The following is a 27,708-nucleotide window of genomic DNA, read 5'->3' as shown; positions in this document are numbered from 1 at the left end:
GATCCACTTTGAAGTACAAAAGCAAATGCAAGCAAATTAATTTTGAGAAGGTAAAGATAAATAGATAGATAGAACATCTCTTCATTTTATTTCCCTGGTTCTATGATTTGTTGTTAGCTCAGAAACCTCTTGCTGCAGGCAAATGCTTCAGTTAATGTTTCTCAGTTTAAGGTGAATACTGTTGCTCTGTGATACATTGAGTTTCTGGATGCTGATTAAATCTCCTTAATATTTTTAATTGAAAAATGTAATTGCCACCATGATGCATCAGTCACTTATCTTAAAAACGTGGGGTTTTTTTCTGTCATCACTCCTAATGGAAATCCATTCAAAGGTATCACTATTAACAGAAAACATCAGCCACTTGCACCCATTTGTTTTTAAGTCAGCACTGTCCCTTAGCTCAAATAATCCTTTTCCTTTATTTCCTACCTATTTGCCCAGTGTATTTGTAGTCATTCACAATACCCCTTTTCAGACTTCACTTCTCTAGGTGAAATGAGTTATTCTCACCAGTCTCCTCTCCCTGGTAGCTCCCTAGTAATTCTAGCAGCTTTTCACCATCCATCTCTGTGGTTTTGGTTTGGTTTGGCCTTTTCCCCCCCTTGAACACAAGTGAGAAAAACTGGACTCAAAATCCTATGTAGGCACAAATGAGAACTGCATAAACGCATCTTGATCGTTAACAGAAGTCTCCTTACGCACATGCAACATGAACAGGGCAGACTCCGGAAATGCAGACTCATGGCACTGCAAATCAACAAGGTCACTGGAGATTAAGTTCTGGTGCTCACCTTTATCAGTGCAGAGCAATGTCCCATGTCCCACTGGTATCTCCCATGGCCTCCTGCATCCACATTGCATTGTCCACCCCGTGCAGAATAATCAAATAATGCAGGAATAAGGTCCAACAGGTCTCCAACTGCATTCAGAAACTGGACATCAAAGTTGCTCAGTGGCTGAATAAAGGGGAAGACGACAAAAAACACTGAGAGAAAAATATCAAGACAGCCTTAGTGGTTAGAATTTGTTTTTTGCTCCCAAAGGAAGCTCTTGTGTGGTCTATGAAATGCCTACTGACAAGGCCCAGATGCTCACACTCGGTATGGTACCCAGCAATGAGGAAAATTTCAGGATCTGGCCCTTGTAGTGACATTACCAATGCTATGATTTCTGAGGCAAAAAGGAAGATGTAACTGTAACTCAAGAAACCTTAGTGTGTGTTTGCAAGCAGCATACCAATCAGTACATTGTTACAGATATATTAAGGTAAAATTTTTTTTTTTGTTTATCTAGATGTCTTTGAAGAGCCTTACACTAATGCTCTTGGGAGCTCTTGGATTTTTATAAGCACTGCAATTTAAGATATCCTCAGGTCTGAGGAGGAAGAAACAAATGAGGGAAACAATGTTAACAAAACCAATCAAACTAGCTGAAAAAGCAAAGTCATTCAAGAGGCACTCTGCTGTGTGCTTTAGAAAACTCCTTATGGTTGGAGCCAGCCAGGGTTAACAGGGTTAACTACAAACAGCTGGTTGTGCAACACGCTCTTTAGAACCTCCTCTTACTTTGCCTCTTCAAAAATAAGAGCTTAATAGTGGTTTAACCTCAACCTCCAAATACCATTTTCTAAATCTTTCCTGCTCTTGCTTTCACCATGCCTCTTGTTAAGGTAAAGCTTAAGGAAAAGAAGTCAGAACACACATCACTGTAGGGCTGTGAATAGTAATTTTATAATGCAGCATAATCATATAGCAAAGAAACACATTACTTACAATATAAATCACTGTTACTAAACCCATATGGCTGACCTCTCTACAAGCCTTAGTAAAGGGGGACAAGGAAAAATAAAACAGTGTTAAATCTATTTGCTTTTTACTCAGAAGGCTGAATTCTTGTGTTATCCATCTGCTGCTCTGGCAGAAAGAATAACCAATAGGAAAACCAGAAATAATGTAAACTCCAGTCTATGTATCCCACGGGAAGGAATTAAGCTTTCCCACAAAGCTTAGACACAGGAGAAATAAGCCATTCTAACCACTAAAACCATTTGTAGCATAAGGCCCCAACAGCAGCTATAGTTTGAGGAAGAAATCCAAAACAAACGTTCATGTACATTACATTGCTTTAGTTCATCGTGCTTTCACTGTAAGGATCCAAACAGGGAGCAACATCAAGAGACATGTCTTTGGATAGTTTAAAGCAACTCAGAGATATGAATCACATATGAAATATGACATTTCATCTCACAGAGATATGAAACCAGTCACAATTTCTATTTCATTGGAATCCATATAGAGAGATTTGGCACTGTTGAAGCACCATTTTTCCCCATCCAGCTGCACTGAAAACCCACAATAAGAAAAAGCCATTTTCCAATGTCTGATTCACACAGGCATCACTGTACAGTACCACCAGGAAGGGAGCAAACTGGCTTGTTGCATGAGATTGCTCAGCCAGCCCCAAGACATTTTAATTGTACTTGGCATCCATTTGCTACCACTCCATATTCTCCTTCATAAAACCTGCTTTCACTGTAGTATCTGCAGGCAGCTGCAGTGATGCTGCTACAGCATCAGTCAGAATTGCCTGAGTATTTTAAAAAAGTTTCCCACTTATGTGCTTTCTTAATGTCAGCTAAAAACCTGCATCATAACTAACTGTGCGATATAGGGCGTATTACAATTTTTGTAATCACCTTCTCCCATCTCACATTTCAGCAATGTCAGAAAAACTCCTTATATATGTCATTTAGATCCTGAAGAAGAATGAATGAATGAAACTGACAAGCAGAGAGGTGGTAAAGCCACATCAAAAGTCCTTTTGCTAGATGTGTGGCTCCTCCAGGGTGCTATCCTGAACAGCAAAACAAAAAAAAAAATCAATTTGAGTCTGAGTTACATTCAAGGAAGCGAGAAATAAACTTAAAAAGGGCAGCAGAAGAAAGAGAACCAGCCCTAAAGGCTTGTTTACATGGGACATTAAAATAGGTAAGTTATAAAATAACATTTGTTTTCCAGTAACTTCTCCAAGCCTGAGCACTCTGAGTACAAAATAAGGAAGTACAAATAGAGAGCTATCCTGGAGTCATTCTAGTATTTAAAACTCTGACACCTCCTTATTCAAGAGTAATATCCCTGCGTAGACAAGCCCAAGATTAATCACAGCGTTGGTAGAGCATTAGGCAGATGAAAAGGCTTTATGTCCTTTGAGTGCCCCTCCCTCAGAAATTGTCTTGACAAAAGGGTTGGGTTTGTTTACTGGATATAAAATGTTGCTAAACCAGATGCAATAATGTCACACTTTAACATAAAGATGTATTCAAATTTTGATATTACTCTTAATGATACCTGTAAATATCAAATTCAAAATACATAAGCTTACAATATACATTGCCTTCATACAGGTCTTAATGGAAGCACCTACCTAAAATTGTCCTCAGGAGGACAGACTCCATGCAATAAAAACCCAAAGTTTAGAACAATACAGTACAAAGCATTTCCTTCAAAAAGAATAAAAAATATATACTAGTGCTACTACCAAACCATTCAAAGCCCAAATCTTCTTTCTGCAGTAAGTCTCAGTTACTCAACAGACACAATGGTTCTACAATATTCAAGTAAAGCAGGTATGAATTTCAGGGTAGAGCAGAAAAACAGAATATCTCAGAGTTACTTGTGTGCACATAACACAACTCTCACGAAGTATCTGGCTCTGGTGTCAAACTACCATGCATAGTACCAGAAAACAGAATTAAAAAATTAAAAGCAGATTAGCTATAAAACAGCTTGTTTCCATTCTCCTGAAAAGGAAATAGCTCTATATAACTCTGCCCAGTGCTCAGTATTACAATTCGCTTTGTAACGCTTTCCTTTGTAAACACAGTTCCTTTTCTTCATCCTTTTTATCTCTTTTAGCCTATTCGTGTCAACCAAACAACTTCTCAGTGTTCAGGAGAACAACTTGTCTATGTATGATCATTCATGATGCAGGGAAACCTAAGAACCTTGAAACCCATCTCCTCTTCCCCTTCTCATGTCTCTGCCATTTTGGGAGTTAAGAGGAAAAGCTTTCTAGCCTTTCTTCTACAGCATTTATTCTTATTTTAAGCTTAAGACAGGGGGAACAATTGCCCTTTACATATAGAGAATAATGTGTTGATTTTAGAAGTACACATAGCTTTCCCAACAGCAAGCAGAACATCAGGCAACAAAATACAGATTGTCACATGTCGAGTTTTGGCTTAACTTTGTTGGGATTTAGGAGGTTTCTTTTTCTTCGTTTGAGTGTGGGTAAAAAAAGAAAAATGCCACAATCTACACAAGAGGTATTTTTAATATTTCTTACGTTCAATATCACCATGAATCCAAACTACTGAACTACTAGAGATCAAAAGATAAACTTGTTCCTGATTACGATAATCCAAAGACAATAAACGCTGCTAGGTGAGTTTATTTGCACTTTGGTTGGCAGGTTTCTTTAATCACAAGGAATAAGGAAGATACCCAGTGGTGTTTTTGCTCTTGTGGTTGGTTTGTGAGTTTAGCTGGGGGCTATCAAGTACCAACAGTTTACAGAAGCTGAACTGATTCTCAGATAAATGGATGTGTCAAAGCTAGAGTACTAGCCAGAAGCTTTGCATCTGCACCTGTTTTTATTGCATATGTAAGCTTGGAGCAACAGCCTTCAAGCTGTGTTTCCTGAAGGAGATCCTAGCAGCAGAAAATATGTACATACAGTGGTAGTCTAATCTCTCAAAAGTACTTGAAAAGTATCATGTTATCCAACAAAATGAACTTCCTGTACTTTTACAGAACTGTCAGGTGTCATTTTGATGCCAACAAAAGGCAAGGACCTAGAGCAGCTGTCCAAAACATACTCGAAGATAAGGACTGATGTTAACTTACTGGCTGTGGCAAAGAGAGAAAATAGCAACACCATTTCAAGTAAGAAATACATACACAGTGAACATTTTTGCTTTGAATAAAAGTATATGCATCTCAACATAGGTGACAATGTCCAAAGCTAAAATTGTGACTGACATGGAAAAGAATCAAAATAAATCCCACCAATGGCTTCAAGCACATTCCTGAAAAGGAAAAAAACCCAAAAAAATATTTTCTGCATATAATTCAAGAATGGAGGACACAAATATTTCACCCTGAACCACACATCTGAACTTTCACTAAATGCACCATTTTTATACAGAGATCTGGGTGAGATTTCTAAAAAGAGGGTAAAAATTATTCAAACACTTCAGAGGTCAGTGTTTTTTAGATTGAAATGCATAGTTAAATAAGCAAGCATCAAGGAACACACTTTGCAGGCAGGGCATGCCTATTACAAAGAAGTAACTCAGACACAAACCACCACTTTTCCCTTCCCCCTACATGAAACTAAAAGATTCTGAAGCAGAAAAAAAAATTTAAAAAAAAAAAAAACAAAAAACTGCTGAGCTTGAGAGGGCTCTTTGGCTCTTCAAATACAGAAGTTATGAAAGGATATGAATGTGTTCTTCTCCAAGAAAGTCAAGGTTTCTAGCGTTTCCCCCTACAAACTCAGGTCCCTCAGGATGGATTATTATTACAAACACTTTTTGTTTTCAGTTGAGCTGGCTCCCCATTCATTAAAGTCCCAGAGTGACTTCTATGCAAGAAAGATGCACATTTTACTATAATGCAATTGTTTACAATTCAGGACCCCCAACTTCTCAGAATTCTTAGTATGATTAACCTAGGTAAGAAAGTCAACTACAATTACTCAAGTCCTTCCTCTCACACTGAAAACTCACTATTGTACTGTCACACTATTGGACATTAGACTTTAGGACAGCATTATAACTGCCATGTTTCTACTGGAGTTAAAGTAGTTCTGCTATTACATACAAGCTGATGATCCGGAATACAATTCTAGTTGAAATTAAAGAACAACAAATGATGAAAAAACACCCAAAAAAAACCCAACTAAACCACCATCCAACGAAACTCCAAAATCTATCCCATCTGACCTGCCACAACACAGACCACATCTTTTGTAAACATGTATCTTTGAGACTTAAAAGACAGAAAGCAGTAAGTCATTTTGCAAAGTAAAACACAGTCTAAGATAGAAAGCCTTTTAGGATTTGAAATCTAATGCTTGGAAATAAAAATTAACGCTTTAATTCATGCTGTTGCAGGTACTCTTTATACCTAAAGGGTCATTTGCTTAATAACAATCATAAAGTGACAGCAACAAGCACTTTAGAATTGCTGTCCTTCCAACATTCACATGGATACAAAAGCCACCCCCAACCTAATCACCATACCCAGTGCCCAGGGTTCCAAGCCCCTTGTGAACAATCTGTGGTTACATGGCCTGAATGCTCAGTCATATTATCAACACTGAACAGCCACAGCCAAAGATTTTGCATGAATGGCATGCAGAATGAGCACCTGCCAGTAAGTATCCTACTTTTGCTTCTTATTTTTAAAAAGCAGATCCCCTTCTCCCATGTTTCCACTGACATCCCAACCCCAGGTACTGAAAAAGATGTGCAGTAGTCTTACTGTTTGTTTATGTAGTTTAGCCCACTCGAGGGCTCCCATGTACAGACCATCCAACTGTGCAATAATATAGCCAGCATGCCTCCAAAATGGGTCATCCTTATTATTTCTGATTTGTTGTCTTGTCCATTGATCTTGTTTCCTGCAGAGGAACAAACAGGTTGGGGTTTTCTTGGGATTTTTAGAGTATAATTGATAATGCAGAAAAGGGACAAATACATTATGACCCAGATGGTCCAGTCTTAATAAAGATTTGAGGCAAATCATGCTCTGGAAATCTTGCAGATACAAACATTACGTCCTCCAAGTGTAAATGTTCAGACTTAAACAAAATATCCTACAATCATGTGCCTTCATTAGATTTTAGTGTCAAAGATGGAGTTAGATTCCATGTTTGTGGGGGACTTTGCTATAGCAGATCTAGTCAGTAAAGGGAAACATGCGTTTGATAGGTCAGATGAACCATTCCCTTTCAAATGTCTATTTCAGAATAAAAATAGATTGACATTTGAAGAGCCTCCTTCATTCCTCCAGGTTCAAGTGCAATGAAGGCTTTCTGATGCTGGTGCTCAAATGCTGCCTGAGAACCGTGTCTCTGCTCCTCTGACTAGCAGGTGGGAGACCAAACAACTGTACCCTGTGCAAGATCCAGTCAAGAGCCAAATCATCCAGGTTTCAAGCATGAAGCAACACAAGCTGAACAGACCCTGGGGCAAGAGCCACCAAGATTGTAAGGATCTCTCCAAATTCTCTCTTTTTCTGTGCACAAAAGGCCACAAAATAGCCACAAGAAATGAGGATCAGATTCTCGCCTATTCCGTCCTCCGGTATCTATCCATCCAACACTATGTAAAAGTAGCAAAATAGAGAGGACAAACCTGTAAAGGAAGCAAATTCTTCCAGCAATATATGGGTGAGAAAGTCAACCAGAGTTAGCTTTCAAGAAGCAACAAGATGCAAGAAGTATGTCCAAGGAAATAGGGATATGGTCAGAGTACTTAGGGCTACGGACTTCCAAGACAACACAGCAACCCATATTGCAGAACTGCCATAAAGTTAAGCAGTGATGCAGGAGCTGAGGATAGAGGCAATAGAAAAGCAATACAAGACCACCTAGTATTGCCCCCTTCAGCCAACAATGCTTCTTGGGGAATACAGCTGCTGTGCTTGTCATTCTAGGATAAAACATGTACACACTGTTATAGTAGCTATCCCATTTTTCTCACAAGGAGGAGCACGGCAATGCTAAAAAATGATAGCAAGGGAGCACTAAGACACTTTGTTCTATTTTTTGGATAAGCTAAAACCAGTCAACTTTATACATGCACACCAATAACAGTCAGATATTCAACCCATTATGGAAAGGGCAAGACAAGGCAAAGATGGAAAAAAATAGTCCCCAAAAGTGAGCATTTCACACAAGTATTTGTAATGGAAAAACCACAAGTCTAAGGAGATTAAAATAATTAGTAATTACAGCTGAGTTTCCCAGTACATGGCCTGGTTCTTCTCCTACTTGTAGTTTTGCCACTAGTGTAGCTGCATTATTCAAGCAGAATTACTTTTGATTTTTACAGCGAAAGAGAAAAGTGAATCAGAACTTTTGTGATTATAATAGAATTTACACTGGTGGTAGAATAAAATACTAACCTGACAGAAGAAGGAAAGGATACACAATGCTAAAAAGATTAAGGTGCCAGAAGACCACTGTTCAGTGTAATATTGATAATACCAGCTTTTCAAAGAAGGAATTTTACTAGAATGACCTTCAGAATTCATTGACATTTTCCCCATCCTTTGGAAGCAAATGGTTTTTAGCATTTCTTTGAAAGAATCAGAATTAGGGAAGGGTATATGCACTTCTTCATGCATATTTAGAACTTCTTTTAATAATAATGGTATTCAATCAGAGGGGAAAGGAACTATATATTTTCCTAAGCCCATAAGGAAAAGAATAAAAAAAAGTTGAAAATTCTGTCATCCTCCAACCCCAAGTCTTGACTGATTTATTTTTAGCAAACAAATACATACGCCATAAAATTCTGAACTCCACTTCGAATGGTGGGAGTCTTAATTAGTTGTGGATACATATTTGCAGCATGGTCATACATTTGCCTGAAAAAACAAGAGTAACAGGAGTTATTCCTTTGCATCATCTGTTTACCATGAATCAACATGCATTGACAGACAAGCAACACAGTCCACAAAGTTTCTCCTACTCACAGAAAACACTCCAGTGCATGACAAATAGCAAAAGTAACACAAAATTATTGTTAAAATATGACTTAAAATAAATTGTTTTGCCAATGCCTGCTCAAACTGCTGCACAATGGAAAGAAGCAAGAATGAAATTGAAGTACTTCATAGCAAAACTGTACATTCAGGGAATATTTGTAGGCCAGAAGCATCTTGAAAGCATTAGCACATGATTTTAAGCACAACAAAAACAGTTTTCTGGAGAGCTATTCTATTTGGAAACAAAAAAAAACCCCACAGAGGCAAAGGTAATATAATTTGCTGATTCAGTTCATTTCACTCTACAGAAAGAGAATTTCAGCATGATGTCTAGCAGGTTTTATTTGCCAGTAACCATGTTCCTTTCTGTTTAAGGTATCTCCATTTTTAAATGTGTATAAGTAATCCTACATGTTACCACAGAAACTCTCACTCATGGCAGCTGTAAATAGATTCAGCTTTATGGAGACTAAAGTTCTTGATTTTTTTATGTTGTTGAATTCAGTTAGCTGTTTTATCCACATTAACTATTAAAAATAAAAGTTGAAAGGGCTTTGTTGCTTGGTAGGTTAGGGCTTTTTTGTTTGTTTTCTTTAAGTGAAGTCCTTCGAGATGAAATCAAGTGTCAAAAAAATGCTCAGGAGCCCAGAATTAAAATCACCCTTCCATTTTAGCTGAAATGTAATTGTATAATCCAAGCCAAAATAAGACTTCAACATTTCTCTTAATGTGAGTCAAACTTAACCAACACATTTTTCAGTCACTGATTTAATTTAAAAAAAAAGAAAAAAAAAGAAAAAGAGAGACATAAGCAGAGAATTATTTTGTTGAGGTCTGGAGTTGATAGAATTACGTCTGTTATCAGTACATTTATCTCCTACCAAGTGCTGAGAGAAGGAAAACAGCACTGAGAAACAGATACCAGCCTCAAGGAAAGCACATGCCAGCAGGGCAGAATTCCTGTAGTAAAACTTATGATGGCAGCTTTCTCTGGGAGGGATGTTCTTCCCAATTTCCCTCAGGGAATAATTACGGAATACAAAGATTATAGAACAGTTTGCTGATGACTAGAGAATCATCCACTGACCTTCTCCCCTCTTTCTGTCTCTTGCCCCATTCCCAAACAACTGCATGAACTTGATAGCATGATCCTGCTGCTTTTCTCAGCTCTGGTACCATTCTGACAATCAAACCTAATTGTCTCACACATTCAGGCAAAACATTAATTCAGCAAAAATGTGATTTGTTTTTATTTGTAGTTTGAATTAGGTTGTAGAAGGGAGATGCTGGGACAACAGGGGAGCATTCAACAGCTTTGCACCATTACATTTTTCACAAAACTACAGCTACAGCAACAATTTCAGTTCTGGAGTTTCTTGACTCCCATGTAACACAAGACTACATAAAATATCATAACCTGCTTCCAGAAGATGGCAAGAAAACTGGAGAAATAGATCAATATTCTCCACCCCTGCATATTCACAGAGAATCTGGCAACTAAAAATCCCAAGTAACTTTAGGAAGGGAACTAGAGCATAACATACTCCATTCTAGAAATCAGAGCTCTCATGTCACTAAAGAGGAGCAAATAGCACAAATTGGTCCATCTGGCAGATGATCATTTAGGGATTAGACACAGATGAGGAATATAAAATTCAGCTAGGATACTGGCATAACCACTGCCTAAGCTAGGACAAATGATTAGGCTTCCAAACTCAACCATCAGTTCTACTCTCTATTTTGCACTCAAAGGCAGATTTTACAGCAGTATCTTTAAGCTGTCATGACTGATGTAGAGACTGGGTTAGGTCAGAATGACGGCTTCTTTAATGGCTTTCACTCCTATTTGCTATCAGAGGACAGACAATTCCTAGAATTGATTTTTTTTTTTTAATGACCATGTTATCAAGAATTTTTCCCCCTGTTGCTCTCTTCAGCTTTTTTTGCTTTAACAAAGCTTCTATATGCATAGCTTGTGTGTTTTGTAAGGGCATTATTCTCAGAATTAAATTGGATCACTACAGTAAGGCTTTGAAACTACATCTAAGGCAAATCACAAAGCAATTGCAAATCTAGGACAAGAATTCCAAGCCTAAAACCAGAAAAGCAGAGTCCTCCTCCTTCAAATTAGCAAGGAACATGACAGGACTCAGGTCAGTTGAGGCTATATGAGGAAAGAGTAAAATTAATGTTGCTTGAAATTTAAATACTGATCTTCGGCACCTGGTATGTCCCAGTTGGAACTGGTTTAAAATAATGTCACAGATTTAGATGTGTTCTGCCACTAACTCACTTCTCTGCCTCATTAACACTTCTCTGTTAGAAATGGGGAAAGGAAATTCATACCTAAGAAAGCCAGAGCAAGTACGTTGGCTAGATTATACGACTGGACTTCGTAGAAAGGTGAGCGATTTGGGATAAAAACAAATGTTTGAATCGCCAGACATTACAGACTAAGATTCTATTTATCCAGTGTCTAACTAGGCATTTTAAAAACATGTGGATACTCTCATACTCTGAATCGGGTGTCAACACTAGAAAGATGAAGCATGTTCTAGAGAAGACTTACATTTCTGCCATCACTGGAAAATTGTCGGACTTGCTTTTTCTACCACTGACCTCAGCAGTTAGAGCTGAGATTAATTCCTCCCCAGTAATCAAAGATAAGACAGTTGTAGCATGCTTTATATTTTGATTTTTAAAAAAAATCTGGTTATTTTACAGACTGTTTAGGTTCCTACTATAGGCAAGGCATATACTTAGCTGCATCTGGAAACTTTCCTTCATGCCCTAAGAGTAATGTGAGATCTGTGCTAGTTGAGAATGCCTGAAGGTCTCCAAATTGCAGGCACTGCCAAGTTGGACCTCGGGTTCATCCAACAGCTTCTGCAGGAAGCTGTACTTCAACATGGGTTCAGGCCCCAACATTTCGTTCCTATCAATGCATCACATCAGAGCTCTTCCTAGTAGGACTTCTAGGATTTCTGCAAAAAGCCACCCTAGGTCAGCTTCATGGAGTCTTTATCACATATGGATGCCAGACAGCTGGAGACCTTGGAGTTGTCTGGACTACAGGTAACCACCTACTAAAAAGCTCTTCAATTACCAAGCACACCCAATGTTTTCATATTGTAAGGCTTGTAAGGCTGTGCCTGAACCACCTGAGGTGCTTGTACAGGTATGTCACATATGGCTCTTCACTCCAGCAGCTAAATGGCTGACAGTGCAAATAAAGCCTTCCCCAAAGCTAAACACGTACCTACACTCTCCCTTGTTCGTACCAAGAACTTAAAATGGAAGCTCGAGCTGTGGGCACCAATGTGTGCAAAAGCAGAATGAGAGTGTTTAGAGACACCTTCTCTAAGTAAAGTTGTGATGGTGCTAGAGTTTCCCTAAGACAGGTTAAATGGGCCAGGTAGTCTGAGGGGAATAGAGCTACCGATTGAGAAAGGCTGTTTCCCAGTTTTACTTCAGAAGCCTTGTTTAACTGTCCCATAGATGGAACATCTGCCTGCATGTTCATTAGGATTCTCTAAATTTCTAGTCAAGATGAAGGAGAAATGGAGTTCTGAGTGCAATCTTAACATCTGCAGACTTAGGGAGTTCTCACTTCTGCAATTTAGGAAACTGCAAACACAGTCTATAAAAGGATTCATTTGTTGCAGTTTGCCAAATAATAAAAACCCACCAAGGTCATGCAGCTAAAACCTGAAGTAATAGGTTCTCTGTGCTATCAAGGGTCAAGAGAGTACATTGCTATTTCATCTCTGCTCCTTACCCAAAACATTTTCAAAAGGTACTCTTAGAAGGCTTCTCCAGAAGCTTTCTCCAAAATAGCTTTACACAACCTGACAGAAAAAACTTGTTTGTAACACCCAGTGAGAAATATGCTTGCACTGCAGTTACAGATGGACAAAGGGACAAAAAAATAGCCAAAAAAATTAAACTCAGTATGTATAATATTTGATATTCATTTTATTAACAGGAAGCATTTTCAGATTTTGCACTTGTCAAGGGATTTCTCAGTGGATTTTCTCAAAACATCTCCTCAGATAAGACAGCTGCTCTTGGTTTTGGTTTGGCTGCTTTTGGTTTTGCATCTTAACCCACTCTAGCATCTAATTTCCTTTCAAACAGCTGAATTCCCCATTTAACTTAAAAGCCTGAGTCTCAAGCCGTACTTTTCCACGTTAATACAAGCCCTCAGCTTCACTTCTGTTCATTACTAGTTCTGCTATAGCCACTTCTTTACAAAGGACCACTCAGTGCTGGAGCTGTTAACCCTAGAGTAACAGCAGCCAGGCTAGGAACCAACCTCAGTAAGCACACGACCTGCAGAAGGCAAAAGCCTTGCGCAGAATAACTTGGATAACTTCACTTCTGTGAATCTTCACTTAACGCACATGGAAAAAACCAAAAGGGAGGAAACCTCCTTCCTCTAAAACTTAGCCTAGAATAAGACATCAGATAAATCCCTGCAGAGACTGTTTCACATTGAAACCACATTAAAAGGAACAGACATGTACTTGAGTTTGTTTCAAACTCATGAAGACACATCTTCTGCAGACGCAGAAGAGGAACAGGGTGTGAGTTGTTACTACTACAGCACTACTTGCCATCTAATTGAGCTTAGCGTGGACTGAGCTACCTGAAGCATGACAAAACTTAAGCTTAATCACCTATTGATTAACACACCTAGGTAAAGCCTTAGGAAAAAAAACGTTGAACAATATCCAATTTAAACAATATTCTAAATGTAATGCTAGCACTCCCCAGATTCAGGGATAGACCAAACTGACCTATTTGGTCATAAACTGACCAAATAGTGCAAGGCAGTAACCACTCACACCAAATAATCCAACAACAGATCTCTCATGAACTTAATTTCCTTTCCTGTCTGGAGTACAAGTTGTGTACTATGAACTTTAGAACTCCTTCACTCTCTCAGAAGTGTTTTGTTATTGACAAATACTACTTTATTGAATTTCCTTTATACACTTCCAGAGACCTAGGTGCCTCACCAGCAAAACCTACTAGTGAGTCACATTATCATACGCTCAGAGAGCTATCCATAAATATTAACTGATCTTAAAGTATATTACTAATTAAATGAATATAATCTGGTCCAGCAGTCATATCTGACAAATGTTCAACACACAACCTGCCCTTGCTGGCCTGGGCGACACTGCCTATGGGTATTTACTTCAGTGCTCTGAAAGCAAAGTTGGTGAAGCCAAAAAGTCAAGCCACAGTAGCCATCATAAACTTCTCCCAGCTATGTCCCAGCATCAGAATTTTGGAATTTTTCTTTTCCTATGACTGTGTTGATAGAGCAAAAGATGGAGCTTGTTCAACAACAAGCCACACATGTTCTTAGCTGTATCACCAGCTATAGAGAATCATGGAATCTCTTAGACTGGGAAAGACCCTTAAGATTATCAACCTAGCATTGCCATCTGCTATCAGTGAGTATTTCATAGTGTCATTCTGTCTTCCAACTTAGCCTTTGTTCTTAGGAAAGAATCGAGTTTGGTTAATTTTTTTGGTTGGCTATTGTTTGGGGTTATGGATTTTTCTGTTTGTTTTATTTTAGGAAAAAACCCTGCTCTGGATTTGTGACAAGTATAAAATTCTGTCACTTTTCATAGATGTGCACTGTGGGAAAGGCTAAATCCCACAGGGCTTTCAGGAGAACACTAACCCTTCTAGACACACCCCAGCCTGCCTTCAGGCCTACAGTGTATATTTCATTGTTTTTTTTAAGATGGCCAACACAGCTCCCCATGCTGTGAAGTTTCAGTATCTGCTCCCTGGTAGTTTCTTGACAGTATTTGCTGAAAAACGTCCTTAAGGAAGCCCTGCAGAACCTTGCTAGCAACATTTCTCCCTGCATGATCTACTCTCAACTGCCTGATCTAACCACAGGCTGGCAAAATAACCACACTTTTTGCTACTCCTTATGCACTTCCCTACACTTACGTTATTTTGTGATTACATTACCTAACCAGTAATACAGATACAGTACTCATCTATCTCACCGAGGTGTTGGGAGATCCTGCAGAATGAGAAGGGGAAGGCACATCCTGATAATGATGAAGCCATACTTTGTACCTGCTACTAATTAAAAGAACAGCACTCAGCTGTAAAATGTATCATTAGTTTAAATGGAAAGGAATTTAGGGCACTGAAAGCAAACAAAAATATCTCACAAGTACAGAAATACACTGGAAGTGTCATGAACTGAGCTGCTTCCTGAGGTACTTACGGAGCTGTGAGATAGCCTTCCAAGAAGCCAGCAACATACATAATATCTTCATTGCTTAAGGTCTGAGTGCCATAGCCTGCTCTGATCTCCAGGACTCCCCAGCCTGATGTCTGTAGACTGTTGTTGTAGAAGCCATAAGCATCTCCACTCCTATCCAGCGTATTCCTGACCTGAAGTATTTTTTCGGCTCTATTCCAGTACACAGTTGCATAGCGGAGTTCTGTGGTGAAGAAGAAAGGAGAAAAGGAAAACGTAAGTAGGTGTTTCCTATGCAATACTGAAATGTCAAGACAGTATTTTGGCAATTTAAAAAAGTTAATTTTATAGCTTTCCATAGGCTTACAGAGATCAACACTAAAGCTAATGTACTGAAAAAGGGCATGAGGACTAACTGGAGTTTTACAAAAGCTCACAGCTAAACATTCTCATGTTATTCTTCTGGAAGTTATCTACAACTCTTTCAGTGCACAGCTCCAGCATAGCAGAGCGTTGACATAAAACTCTGAGAAGCATTTCCTTACCTGGCCCAGAAGACAATCTATACAAATCTTACTGAAAGCAACTTTAGAAGACAGCATGCCTTAACTGCAAACCATTATAAGCTTCTGTTGACTTAATTTCCCAGCTAAAGACTCAAAAACTTGCAAAAGCTTTCTACACTGACCATCTGAGGAACCAGTCCCTGAGGTGACATAACAGAAGCACTAGGATTCAGTGGATCACAAGCTTAAAGACAAAGCCCAGCAGGTATGCAGTCCTTTACAAGGTACACAATGTCTATCATCCATCTGAAATAGAACTGATCCCAAGCATGACACAAACAGGAAGGAAGGGCAATAGTCTTCCCAGAGTTCCATTTCGACTGCTGCTTTAAGAAACATTCTTGATTACTTGTGGTTTAATCCTACAAAGCTAAAGAATAAAGAGCAAGGTAAACTGCTTCTGAAAAAAAAACAAAAAAAACCACAAATCAAACCACCAAAAAAATAACAACAAAATCAAAAAAGTCCCATACCCTACTATTATAATTGAATCCTCCCTAAGATGGGCTGTGATTACATCTGCTCTCTATGCATGACTGATCAAATCATTACTACATCCCTATTAGAAGAGTTAAAAAAAAGTATGTCAGAGGTCCCAGAATTACTTGAAAAGTTTTAAGGGATAAATTCATAAGCAGCCCTTCTGAATGGCTGCACAGCCCTCTGGCACACCAACAGTAAACTTGTTGAGGGCACACTATGCCCCATCACCAAAGTCACTAAGGAAGATGCTGACCAGTACCAACCACTGGCATAGAGCACTTGCTACCAGCCTCCAGCTAGGATTTGTACCACTGTACACCAGGTCAGTCTTCATGATGTACTAGAGACACTTTCCATGGGAACAGAAAAACAATTGGCACAACCAGAACTTTAGTAGTGAAAGAACTTTGCATTTTTCACATTCTATGAAAAGAAGTTGTTACATGAGTCTATTTAGAGATGAAGTAATTTCAGGACTTGGAACACAGTGTTTAAAAACACATTTTTCATCTGCCAGGTACTGAGGCTATTTAAAGGATAGACACTACAGACTTTCAAGCAGTCTTCAAGCAGCTATGAGCTTAGTCTTCTGTTGTCTCCTTAATTATCCTCTAGTAATAGAAGCAGTAATTTCTACTTTAGGTTAAAAGTAAATATGGAAATCACTCAGACTGAAAAATCCATAAACAGAAGAGCAGGCTGATAAGGGCCATCACTGATAAAAGCCGAAGACCACCTTACAAAGCTAAAGCTTACATACCAAAAAAGTCAGGGAAAAGGAAGTTCTGTGAGGGGGTGATGCAAGGGGTCAGAGCAGAACACAACTCACCTGTTCAGCAGTAAACATGTGGACTGATTCCAGCCAAGAAGCCCATTGCAGGGCAGAGGAGAGACTACTTGCACAATAAACAAAGATGTTGAGGAACAGATAAAAAGAGAAAGAACAAAGTAAGGCAAACCATGACCATCTTTCCATCTCTTCAGAAGGCTGTGGAGAGGTGGCTAGAAGTCAAGAGGAACCAGGGAAGCTGGGTATTGCCATTAGTGCCTGCAAATTAAATAGGTATGGCAGAATACCTATTATACCTATACAGAAACTGTCTGCCTAAAGCAAAATAGCTATTGCTTTCCTTTGGAAAAGAAAGTTGATACCAAAGCCAGATAGACAAATCTGACACAGATACTCATACACAGCAGGCTGGGTTTCTTTGTTTTATGCTCTGCCAGAGCATGAACATGCAGAGCTATTTTCAAAAGTCAGAATAAACTTTTTAATTACCCCAAATTTGACCTAGCCCAGCTTCCATACATGACAAATTTAATCTGAAGAAAACCAGGACTCAAAGAAGATGGGAAGGAAGGGGAAACATTAAATTACAGGATAATTTGCAACAAACCTTGAGAGGCCTTTAAAAAAATAGCATCAAGGTAGCTGTTATAGTTTAACAACAATGCAGAAAAACACTATTTCCCATTACTGCTTTTCCTTTTGATTGACTCATCATCTTATTTCACCTTGCAGCTGGAGTTAAAACTACAAGCTTATAAACCTGTCTACACTACAATATAATCAAAACACTTTGTACCACCTAATCTGTTACAATTTTATTCTGTGTTCATCTAAATGAGCAGGACTGTCTTTGCCAAGAAAACCATCCAGAAGCATAACACAGAGTATAGATATACAAGAAGTGCATGCACATTTTCAATCAATCCTGTTTGAGTTCTGAAAAAAACAGGAGCCTTCCTATTGAATAATACTGGCATTTTTACATTTATTTTTGAAGGGTGAGGCAGGGACCCTAGCACCTCTTATCCCAGCAGTCATATTGGTCAATATGAAACAACTGCAATGTCTCCATGAACCTACAAATCATCCTTTCATCATCAAAGTTAAGACTTCCAGATTTTCAGTCTACTAGGACTCTGATAAGTCAAAGACTGTGATCATCTCTAACGACTCCACCACAGTGTTGCTTAGAATAGCCTCAGTAACACACCAGAGCACACACTATCTACTGCAATGAACGACTCAAAATCCCAGGGGATAGGGCATGCAGCGGGATCACCGTTCCCCTCCATGAGCCAGCCAGGAGAACTGCACAGCATCAGCACTGCAGAGTTTCACCACAAACACCAGTGGGGTGGGAGAGAGACGTGCAGAAGTGCAATGACAGAACAAGCCTGGAAGAAAGAGTTTCTTCGCCTTTCTGCAGACCGTAGGGATTGGGAGGAACCCTCCTCCAAACTGCCTGCTTTTAAAGATACATCAACCCCCCTGCTAAAGATAGATTCAGAAACAGGAACTATAGCTGGGAAAGTGCTGGAATTTCTACAGCAAGTGAGAAGTATCTGCTTTTTGTCAAAATTATTCCCTAACTAATGGAAAAATGAACATATTTCAGCCTGGAATAGGAGGTGGTAGTGGTCCCTTTGGGTTTTAAGCTGAAACACCAAATCTGTTCTCTGCCTTTTGGGCTCAGTACAGGTATTTCAAAAGTTATGTTAAAACTGAGCATTGTCTTTTACCTGATAGCAATGGGAGAGTAGAAATATATACGTGTGCATTAGAATATGAAACAAGCAATTAAAGGAAATACTAAGATGGAGGACTGACAGGAGATGAAACATGAGGAAAGCAGGTGCTAAAAAAGACATGAGGGAATAGCAGTAATTTGCAATGAAAGAACAGAACCGACAGAAAAGATGAAAAATGTAAGAAAAGCAGTACGGAGATGGCCCAAGACAATCTAACAAGAACACTATTACTAATATTTATTAAATAAATTAGACCTACAAAAATAACATGTATATTATGTATATATGTAAAAATAACATAATAGCTGACGTGCCTTAAGAACACCAGTAAAATTTATTTGGCAGCACCCAACAGCTACTTTTCCTTATGCTTTCCCAGCTATAAGTCATTTTTAAAACATATATGTATCGAGTTAGGTTACTGGACTTTATAATTAGAGAAATGAGTAGAACTCTTTTCCTTGCAGATGAAAGCACTATAAGGTCTGGGGATGAGAAATAATAATCTTATTTTTCCATAGTCTGACAAACAAGCCAACTCACAAGCAATGGAACACCAGTTAAAGCTAAATTAACAACTGTGAGCATCTCCTACTAATATAGAAACTACTGGTTTCCTTAACTACGAATTTTACTAATTTAACTATTAATTTTTATCTGTGGTTTTCCAAATGTGAAGCTATTTTTTTGTAGAGGTGTACTTCATAGATTCTGCCTATAAACTTTTCACTAAATAGGAAAGATATCACTCTCCTGTTTCACTGAAAACTAGTGTTGCATCATTTCAAAATACAAAAAAAAAAAAAAAAACTAGACCAAAAATGCACATTTGATTTCAGTATACCCTGCCCTACAACTAACATTCAGTAGTAAAGATTGTATTATCACAGTATAGCATTTAAGTATTTCAGGTCAACCACAATAAGGGTGTCTCTGTTCAATTTTTTAATTTGAAAGAGCTTGACCTATTTTTCCATAAAAGTTTTATAGAATCATAGAATGCTAAGGGTTGGAAGTGACCTTAAAAATCACCTAGTCCCAACCTCCATGCAATAGGCAGGGTTACCTTTCACTAGTCCAGGTTGCTCAGGGCCCCATCCAACCTGGCCTTGAGCATTCCCAGGGATGGGACATCCACAGTTTCTCTGGGCAATCTGTGCCAGTGCCTCACCACCCTCACAGCAAAGAATTTCTTCCTGTATCTAATCTCAGCCTGCCCTCTCTCAGTCTAAAACCACTGCCCCTTGTCCTGTCACTACACGCCCGTATAAAAAGTCCATCTTCCTCCTTTTCATAATCCCCCTGCAGGTACTGGAAGGCTGCAGTGAGGTCTCTCCAGAGCCTGTTCTTCTCCAGGCTGAACAACCCCAGATCCCTCAGTCTATCTTTGTCGGAGAGGTGCTCCATCCCTCTGATCATCTTTGTGGCACTCCTCTGATCCTGCCTATCCATGTGTTTATTTTTTCAGAAGCATAATTTTAACTATTTTTAAAAGGCTGTATAACTCTAAAGAACAAAGGAGATTTCAATATACAATTATGATTGGAATCTATTACAAAACATTAGTATTTCAGGGCTTCTTTAGAGATTAGCTTAAACCACACAAGAAATTAACATAAATCCCAGTAATTTTCAAATAAAGGAGTAAATGCTTTCTTCATCTGCCTGAATATAAGCTATTTACATTTTCTAGTCTACTCACCTTAATTAATCCCATTTCCTCATGCATTTCAGGTCTAAGTAATTTTTCAATTTGCTTCCAACAGGCCTGTCATTCTTTGCAGCCTAATTCCCTGATTTGTGCTTACATCAGTGAAAAGCAATATTCAAATGTGACCTATCAATTAAGAGTTTCAGTCTTGTATGGTTTTCATGTTCACAAGGATACTTATTAGTAAAGCTTACCAAATGCAGAAAAATTGCCAAAACAGCTATAGGTACCTAGTATAGGTCACCCTGAGGAAACAAAAATAACCATTCAGCAAGTAGCTTCACTAATCTCAGAGCACTTCAATTTAAGTCATATTAAAGAACATTCTCTAGAAACATTTTCCAAAGTGCATGATGAATAATCTTCGAGGCATTCAAAATGCTAAAGAACAATGAACTAATTAAAAAAAAAAAAAATCTAGACAATTCACAGTGTTGAAAGCCATTTAGTCTATTAAATAGCCTAAAGGCATTTCTATTTGCTCCTTTTTAGTTTTCTACCAGTAATTCAATTATGATGCTAGAAATCAGCTGGGCATTAGGTGAAACTACCTCTTACCCTAAACTTCCTTTCATTTCCTCTAGATAATTCACAGCTGATCCTTCTTCCATCCTCCTAACTGAAGTTTCTGCCAATTCAGGTAAAGTTTTAAAAACATGTCTGCAAGATGAGACAGGACTGCCCACAAAATTATATGGTCGTAACATTTTGCACACACTGAAACAACTGTTATGTGAATTTCTCCTTGGCTTGTGGGACTTAATACATTAACTAGAAAATTCCTGGACGATAAACATCAAATCCAGCCCTTAAAACCTTCAGAATTTATTGAAAGCAGCACAAGAGCGAGATACTGTGTCCCTGCCCAAGGCAGCATGGTTGGAACAAGATGATCCTTAAGGTCCCTTCCAACTCAAACTATTCTGGGATTCTGCATGAGTTCTGGAACACAGACCGTGACCTATAACCACAAGGCAGCACTAAAACTCTGTTAGTCACAAGTTGCAGCATGCTGTAGGCCACAGCACCACAACGAAGTCTTCATCCTGAACGATTCCCGTGCCTGCATATGACATTGAAAACCAGGTCGGCTGGGAGCTCGAGGCAATTTCCCACCTGTTGGATCCTCACTTTGATTCCCCGCGCCCCTTCTGGGAACTGGGAGGATGTTTAGAAAGCGCCGGCACCGAACACCCACGAGGCACGGCCGCGCCGGCCCGGCCGCCGGGGCACGAGGTGCACCCGGAGCAGCCCCTGAGGGGGGCAGAACCAGCCCGGCCTGCGGGGGCCCGGCGGCCTCGCACCCGCGTCCCAGGCAGCAAGGGCCGGAGACGCGGCTGCCACAGGCAGCGGGAAAGCCGCGCTGCCTCCGCCGCAGCCCAGCCCGGGCCGAGCTACCCCTCCCGACCGCCTGACAACACCGGGGCTGGGGGGACTCGCGGGGCAACCCCGGCGCCTCCTTTCGTCCCGCTCACCACGGCGAGGGGGCTTTGGCCGGCCGCCCCCCGCGCCCCCGCTCGCCTCACCTGCGCGGCCGCCCGCCGCCGCCCACAGGAGGACGAGCGCCCAACAGCAGCGGCACACGCCACCACCCGCCCGGACCATGCCGCTGCTCCCCCGCGCCTCCTGCGAGCGCCGGGAGGCGGCGGGACTTTAAGAAGTTCCCTCGTTCAGGGCAGGTCTCGCCGCTGCCCCCGCCTCCTCCGGTGCCCGCCCCGGCCGCGGCGGCCCGTGCTGGAGGTGACCCAGCCGGGGGCGGTTGCTCCCCGCGCCGGCCGCCGGGATGTGCCCCGGGAGCGGCGGCATCTTTTCTGCCCCGATACCGCTTTGGAGACCCCAAGGCCTGGCTGAGGTGCCAGACTCACTCCTGGCCGAGCTCCGGCCTCGCTGGGTAGTGAAGGTGGGTCCCCAGGCAGGTGACTGTTCTCCCCGAGGCTGATTAACCTAAAAGCGGCGAAGGTTTACCAAGAAAGGCCTCCGAAAAGATAGGAGTTCGGCGATGCCTTGTCAAACTACGTGTTTTGCATCACAGGAAGGGCAACTTTCAGCCCTGTTGGGAATAGCAACTGTTGTGTGTGTCCCAGCAGAAGAAATGAGGGACAGAACTTTTCCTAGGGTTTACAGATAAGAGATAACTTTCCATGGGGTTTTCCTTTGCACTCGTGATTCAGACCATTTTGAGGCACTGCGTTTTTGTCTCACCCAGTGTTGGATTTTCTGCCTATCCAAAAAGGGCCATTATTTGGACTTCATGTTTCAGTAATTGTTTGAGACAGTTTGAATTTGATACCCGTGCCTGTAATAACCTCATATAACAAGGTCGCATGCCAACCAGTTCAGGCCTTGGCCCCAAGCCCAGGGTAAGAGCACTGTATCTCCAGGCTGCAGGGATCCTTCCATACCTGCCACTGCTTTGTTATGGGCTACTTTTCACTTAGAAGGAAAAATCAGACATCCAAACTAGAAACCAGGATTTTTTTAGAGTACTTAAAGTTGATTTTATTGTGATGTGCAGGTAACAGATACATGCATGGACAGAACCTTGTGAAAAAGAAATCTACCAGAAGATTGGTCCATCAACTCATTGCTAAGGTAACTGTTTCTCTTCAAAAAACAATACAGAATTTATTATCTGGAGAGCACTGTAAAGAGAAGTGCTGAAAACTAAGCACTGTTTAAAGTAATTGTATCAATCAATGTCAGCAGGCATGTGCTCTAAAATAATTTGTATCTCAGCGGTGTCAAGGATGGAACCCACAAAACTCTTCTTTAAAAAGGAAATTTAGGTCACTTGCATCACTTCAGAGATCAGAACAGTTCTGATTGGGGTGATCATAGTGGTTGTCTTCAGGCTTGGTGGGTCCAGCACTTGTCACTACATTACAACTACACTTGCTGAGTGTTTCAGGTACAGCAACCAGAATAGCCCAGCAGTGCCCAGCAGTGCAGCAGTCACACCCAAGAACGCAGACCTGGAGACAAAGCTTGTTGATTGGCACCATAAGGTAGAAAATAGCAGACTTTATATTTTTATTGTACATACACTCTTTTTAATACATACCAGTTTGAGCACATCAGGGTTGTTTGTTTTTTCTATCCTCACCTAAATGAATGTTTCCATTAGGACACAGACAGAGGATGGTATGGTATGGTATGGTATGGTATGGTATGGTATGGTATGGTATGGTATGGTATGGTATGGTATGGTATGGTATGGTATGGTATGGTATGGTATGGTATGGTATTAATGCCAGTTTGAGTTTCAGATTGGTTATATTTAATGTGAAAGCTGTGGCTGTTGGGTACATACAGTTTATTTTATACACAAAGGTGTTATTTGTCTGTATCATGTTCCTGAATATAGGAATTTACATTTATTAGGTAAGAGTACAAGCCAAACAGAACCTCGTTATTTAATTTTTCCAGTAATCTTTGCACTTCAGTGTTCTATTTACATCTACATTGTTCTTTTGATATGTGTGTATGTGTGTGTTTTTACAAAGCCAGCTTCTCTTAGAAAGAAAAAACAGAAGCAATTGGATTGCTCTCTTTTAATTATTTTTATGTCATTTAGTTGAGAAAAAACGATGTTCAAAACTATAAAATAATAATTTTGCACCAATTTTATTGTTTGGATACTGACCAATATTTGACAATGGTAGAAGTACTTCTGCTTTGAAAGCTAACAGTGCACAAAAGGCCCTTGCAAAAGCAGATGTTACTCACTCACTAGATGTTATTTCTTCATGGGAATGCTGATTTCCATTAACATGCGGCCCCTGTGCTTTTGTTGCTTTTTAAAGGTGTGTATTAATATCAGTGCTATGGTGTCAGTTGAAGAACGAGTCATCTGAGTAAAACCTGCTTGACTGTAAAACTGCATCCAAAAGTTGAATTGAAAAGGTCTGAGGTTAAGAAGTCCTGATAATTTTATTTCCTTAATTTCTGTTTCACTTCTGGTTTGTGGGTAGAAGCAGAAGTGGTGAAAAGATATGAAAGTGTCTTGTTTTGCAAGAATGACAGTTTCATTTTTCAGGCCCAGGAGATTCAGTTAAACTTTAGAAACCATACTTCTGGAATAAGTTCCCAATGTAAATAACAGAAGTGTTGTCTCTTGAACAAAGTCAGCTTGATTAAAGGAAACATGTGAAACACAGAGGAAAACAGCAGAAGAAACAAAATAGCAACATATCCAGGTTTTACACATATATTTAATTATATTTTCAAATATATTACACCAAAACTTTCTTCAAATAAAAATTACAAATTAAATACAACATCTAAAGATCATGACAAATTAAGATTTTGCTGTGAATATTTTCAGAGTGGATTACTGAACAGGCTATCACAGTTTAAAAAAAACCTAACTAAAAAAAAAACCCACTATTTTCCAGACTCAAGTGCAAACATTTTCATTTACCTTAAATCATGCTGCATGTGTCCTAATAAAGTCATCCAACAATTTCAATGTCACAGTGAAGAGAGGTTTGATTTACTGATAGCAGGTCAGACAGTGAAAAGGATGCTTGAAAAGATGTTTTCTTTTTCCAGTAAGTCTATAAGCCTCCAGCCTCCACATGAAGTTGTCCAGAGAGTTGCTGCAGCTTTTTGAGTCACACTAGACATCCAGTTTTAAACATATGTGGTAAAATTCTCTGTGCTGACCAGTTGCAGGTATTCCAGGGTACCTGATCGGCAGCTACCTACCCGTGAAAGCTCCTGTGCCTTGGATCCTTCATTTTCCCTTTTCTGAAGACTATTGGTTATCATCTCTGCTAAGTCATCTTGTAACCGTTGCTGATTCTCCCTAAAAATTAACAAGATAGGGAAAAAAAAAACAACCAGTGATTCATGTGTTTTTAGTGATCCTCAGGTCGCCAGAGATTTTTACATATTTCTAATCCCATGTTTATCTTAATGACATTCCCACACTCCTGATAAAAAATATGGGCAGGACCAAATTCTGGTTCTGAATTTGGGAACGGAAGTCAGGATCTTCATATGAGTATTCCAGATAGTATGCATCAGTATCTTTGCTCAAGAGGTCTGTAGCTATGTTACTATTGACCTTAAAAAATCATGATAACTTGCATAAAAAGGGAGACACAAATTAGATTCAATCCTAATCAAAATAGTTTTTAGCTCTCAACACCATTGCTGGCACCAGAACTTTAACTATTCAATTTCAAGTGGCCTTCAGCAATAAAGTTGCCATTGTTTCAGAAATTTCTTCAGTGTATTTGGCTTTTGCTGGAGCACCCCACACATGAAAATTTTTAAGGGGAGTTGAATATGAGGAAGTGCAAACAAAAGCATCACTGTGAACCAGCTCTGAATTCCAGAAGATTGCTAATACAATAATTCTGGTAGTCTCAACAGATCATATCCATTTTTAAAAAGGAGTTCTGAGTTTACAAAAGAGATGTATTATGGGGTAGTCTTGACAGTATTTCCTGCTCAGCCCTACCACTTGTACTTTCCATTTAAAAAATAACAAAGCTCATGAGATTCTGTAGCAGATTACAAATTTGATTATTTCTGTTTTGCAAATGCCCTGAGAAAAGCCTCACAGTCTGCTTAATCTCCTGTTTTCTCTTAAGGAATAAATGGACAGCTAATTTTATTTCTGCAAAGAACACACTGTGTAAGATTCAAAACTTACAGTAGAAGCAAGCTGTAACATTTTTAATGCGTTTCAGGACAAGGGATCCCCATGTATCTGGCAAACACCATTTTGCAATATCATTGCTTCAATTTGTAATTAAATACTGTCATTTCAAAGGAGAAGGCAACAAATTCCCACTTAGTGAAGAGTGACTACACAGGTATTCAGAGCAGAAAGTGAGAAAAGAAACTTCCACATTTAGTGAGTTTGCAGGAAATAAAGAGGTACTCATGCAAAATAGACACTAAAAAATGCAACAAGTATCCTAGCTTCAGTTTTGCATAGTTGCTCAAAAACATCAACCTCATATTTTTTTTACTGACAACTTCTCTAAATGTTAGAAAGTAAGCTCTTCTTTAATTTTTAAAGGCTTTATTCCTGTGCAGTACTACAGTAACTTTGTCCACCTCTTGTAGCAAATAGTGCTTGAAATCCTGCAAGTTTAATTTCTCTTACAAATTTTTCCACAAGAGGTCACAGGCATAACATGGTATTACAGAGCTGCACAGTAAAATGTGGTTACCCTCTTCATGTAGTGTGACACACAGGTTCCACTAAACTTGTGGGAATATTAACGTTTTCCATTTTCCTGTCCATCTCTTGCTCTTATCACATCAGCAAATTGTCCTGTTAGTCTTACACCATTTCTAAGGCAAAGAACCTGCCCAACGTTTATATAGACAGCCAACCTTCAGCACACACATATTCCCATGTAATGAATATTTATGTTTATATGCACATACACTTTTAAGCCTCTAACAACTGAAGGCAAATTCAATGGTATAAAAAAATCCTGGATAAGTGCCAAAGAACAATAAAGGCTAAAGCACAAAGAATGGTAATTTCTCCTCCCTTTTCACATAAAAAGACGACTTACACAGAAGGAGGTGTTGGGAGATTGTATTTCTTGTCCTCAGTACCTGTCAACCAGTAGGTAATTTCTGTTCCTCTGCCCTAAATATATATGACAAAGGAGAGAAAGCAGAGTTTTGGGATTAGAATGCGATTTCCTGTAGCTAATTTACTTAAATATTACTCTGTTGCACATTGCCATGTTTGCCTTTGCTTATTTTCAGTAACTGATGCTGACAGCAAGGGATTACAAATTAGATGTGAGAAGAGGAATGGGGAAGATGCAGCTGTACACTCACTTCCTTGTTCCATGACCTGAAACACAGGTCGTGGGAGAGGTGAGCTGTGGTGCCTGCCATCAACTCCCAAGGACAGATAAGTGTAAAAGATTGAAATAAATGGATTGGTAGATATTGGAGCATTAACAAATTAACACTAGATTCAGCTTCCCTTTCAGCAGATGACTTCACTCTACAGTCTTCTGTTCCAAATGGTGTGTTTCATTTTTTATCCACATCTTTATGTTGCTTTACTGTACAAGTTAGGGAGCTCTTCATTGCCTGCATTGTCGTTATAGAAGTGTCTTCAATCACTAGAGACTGTGATATCATTTGATCAGTAATCCTTGTTCCCCAGTTATTAATTAAGTTCAGGGGTACTCTCAGCTATACAATACTTTTTACTATTCCTCTATTCCTCTTCTCTGTGTTCATGCTAGTACATGGTAAGGTTACCTTCAAGTACGTTTCTCCTCTCTCTTCATACTGGAATTGGCAGTCTGTTCTTTTCAGGATGCTAATTGTGGAACCACTTACATGAATCCTTAAAGCTAAAAAAATGAAGAGACAAGGAAAGCTCAGCCTGGAAACATC

The 27,708-nt window shown here is 39.5% G+C and overlaps 2 protein-coding genes and 1 long non-coding RNA gene across 11 annotated transcripts in view; 1 reads left to right on the top strand and 2 right to left on the bottom strand.

The window, feature by feature from the left end:
• Positions 1 to 21,955, bottom strand: part of LOC131591965 (phospholipase-B 81-like) — a 37,139-nt gene extending 15,184 nt beyond the window's left edge. Inside the window, exons 1-5 of one of the 3 annotated variants that reach the window (XM_058863126.1) lie at positions 21,846 to 21,955; positions 15,046 to 15,265; positions 8,577 to 8,660; positions 6,549 to 6,687; positions 795 to 959 (exon numbers count right to left, since the gene is read on the bottom strand). In XM_058863126.1, the coding sequence (XP_058719109.1) occupies positions 795 to 959; positions 6,549 to 6,687; positions 8,577 to 8,660; positions 15,046 to 15,265; positions 21,846 to 21,924 (687 nt within the window). In that variant the 5' untranslated portion in view covers positions 21,925 to 21,955. Of the gene's footprint in view, positions 1 to 794; positions 960 to 6,548; positions 6,688 to 8,576; positions 8,661 to 15,045; positions 15,266 to 16,899; positions 17,071 to 21,794 lie in introns of those variants that run through there. The other 2 variants (XM_058863125.1, XM_058863127.1) reach the window with 2 other exon arrangements.
• Positions 21,956 to 22,097: 142 nt separating this feature from the next.
• Positions 22,098 to 27,708, top strand: part of LOC131592236 (uncharacterized) — a 31,823-nt gene continuing 26,212 nt past the window's right edge. For all 7 annotated transcript variants that reach the window (XR_009280539.1, XR_009280543.1, XR_009280540.1 and 4 more), the window contains exons 1-2: positions 22,098 to 22,219; positions 22,835 to 22,911. This is a non-coding gene — a long non-coding RNA (uncharacterized LOC131592236). The remainder of the gene's footprint in view (positions 22,220 to 22,834; positions 22,912 to 27,708) is intronic.
• The window catches only part of LOC131592235 (guanylyl cyclase C-like), a 44,395-nt gene continuing 41,001 nt past the window's right edge, over positions 24,315 to 27,708 (bottom strand). Inside the window, exons 25-27 of the mRNA XM_058863620.1 lie at positions 27,571 to 27,665; positions 26,862 to 26,938; positions 24,315 to 25,126 (exon numbers count right to left, since the gene is read on the bottom strand). Coding sequence (XP_058719603.1) covers positions 24,952 to 25,126; positions 26,862 to 26,938; positions 27,571 to 27,665 — 347 coding nt within the window. The 3' untranslated portion in view covers positions 24,315 to 24,951. The remainder of the gene's footprint in view (positions 25,127 to 26,861; positions 26,939 to 27,570; positions 27,666 to 27,708) is intronic.

This window comes from Poecile atricapillus, chromosome W (assembly GCF_030490865.1).
Source record: "Poecile atricapillus isolate bPoeAtr1 chromosome W, bPoeAtr1.hap1, whole genome shotgun sequence".
In the NCBI taxonomy this organism is placed as follows: Eukaryota; Metazoa; Chordata; class Aves; order Passeriformes; family Paridae; genus Poecile; species Poecile atricapillus.
This window is presented reverse-complemented; position numbering and strand designations above follow the sequence as displayed.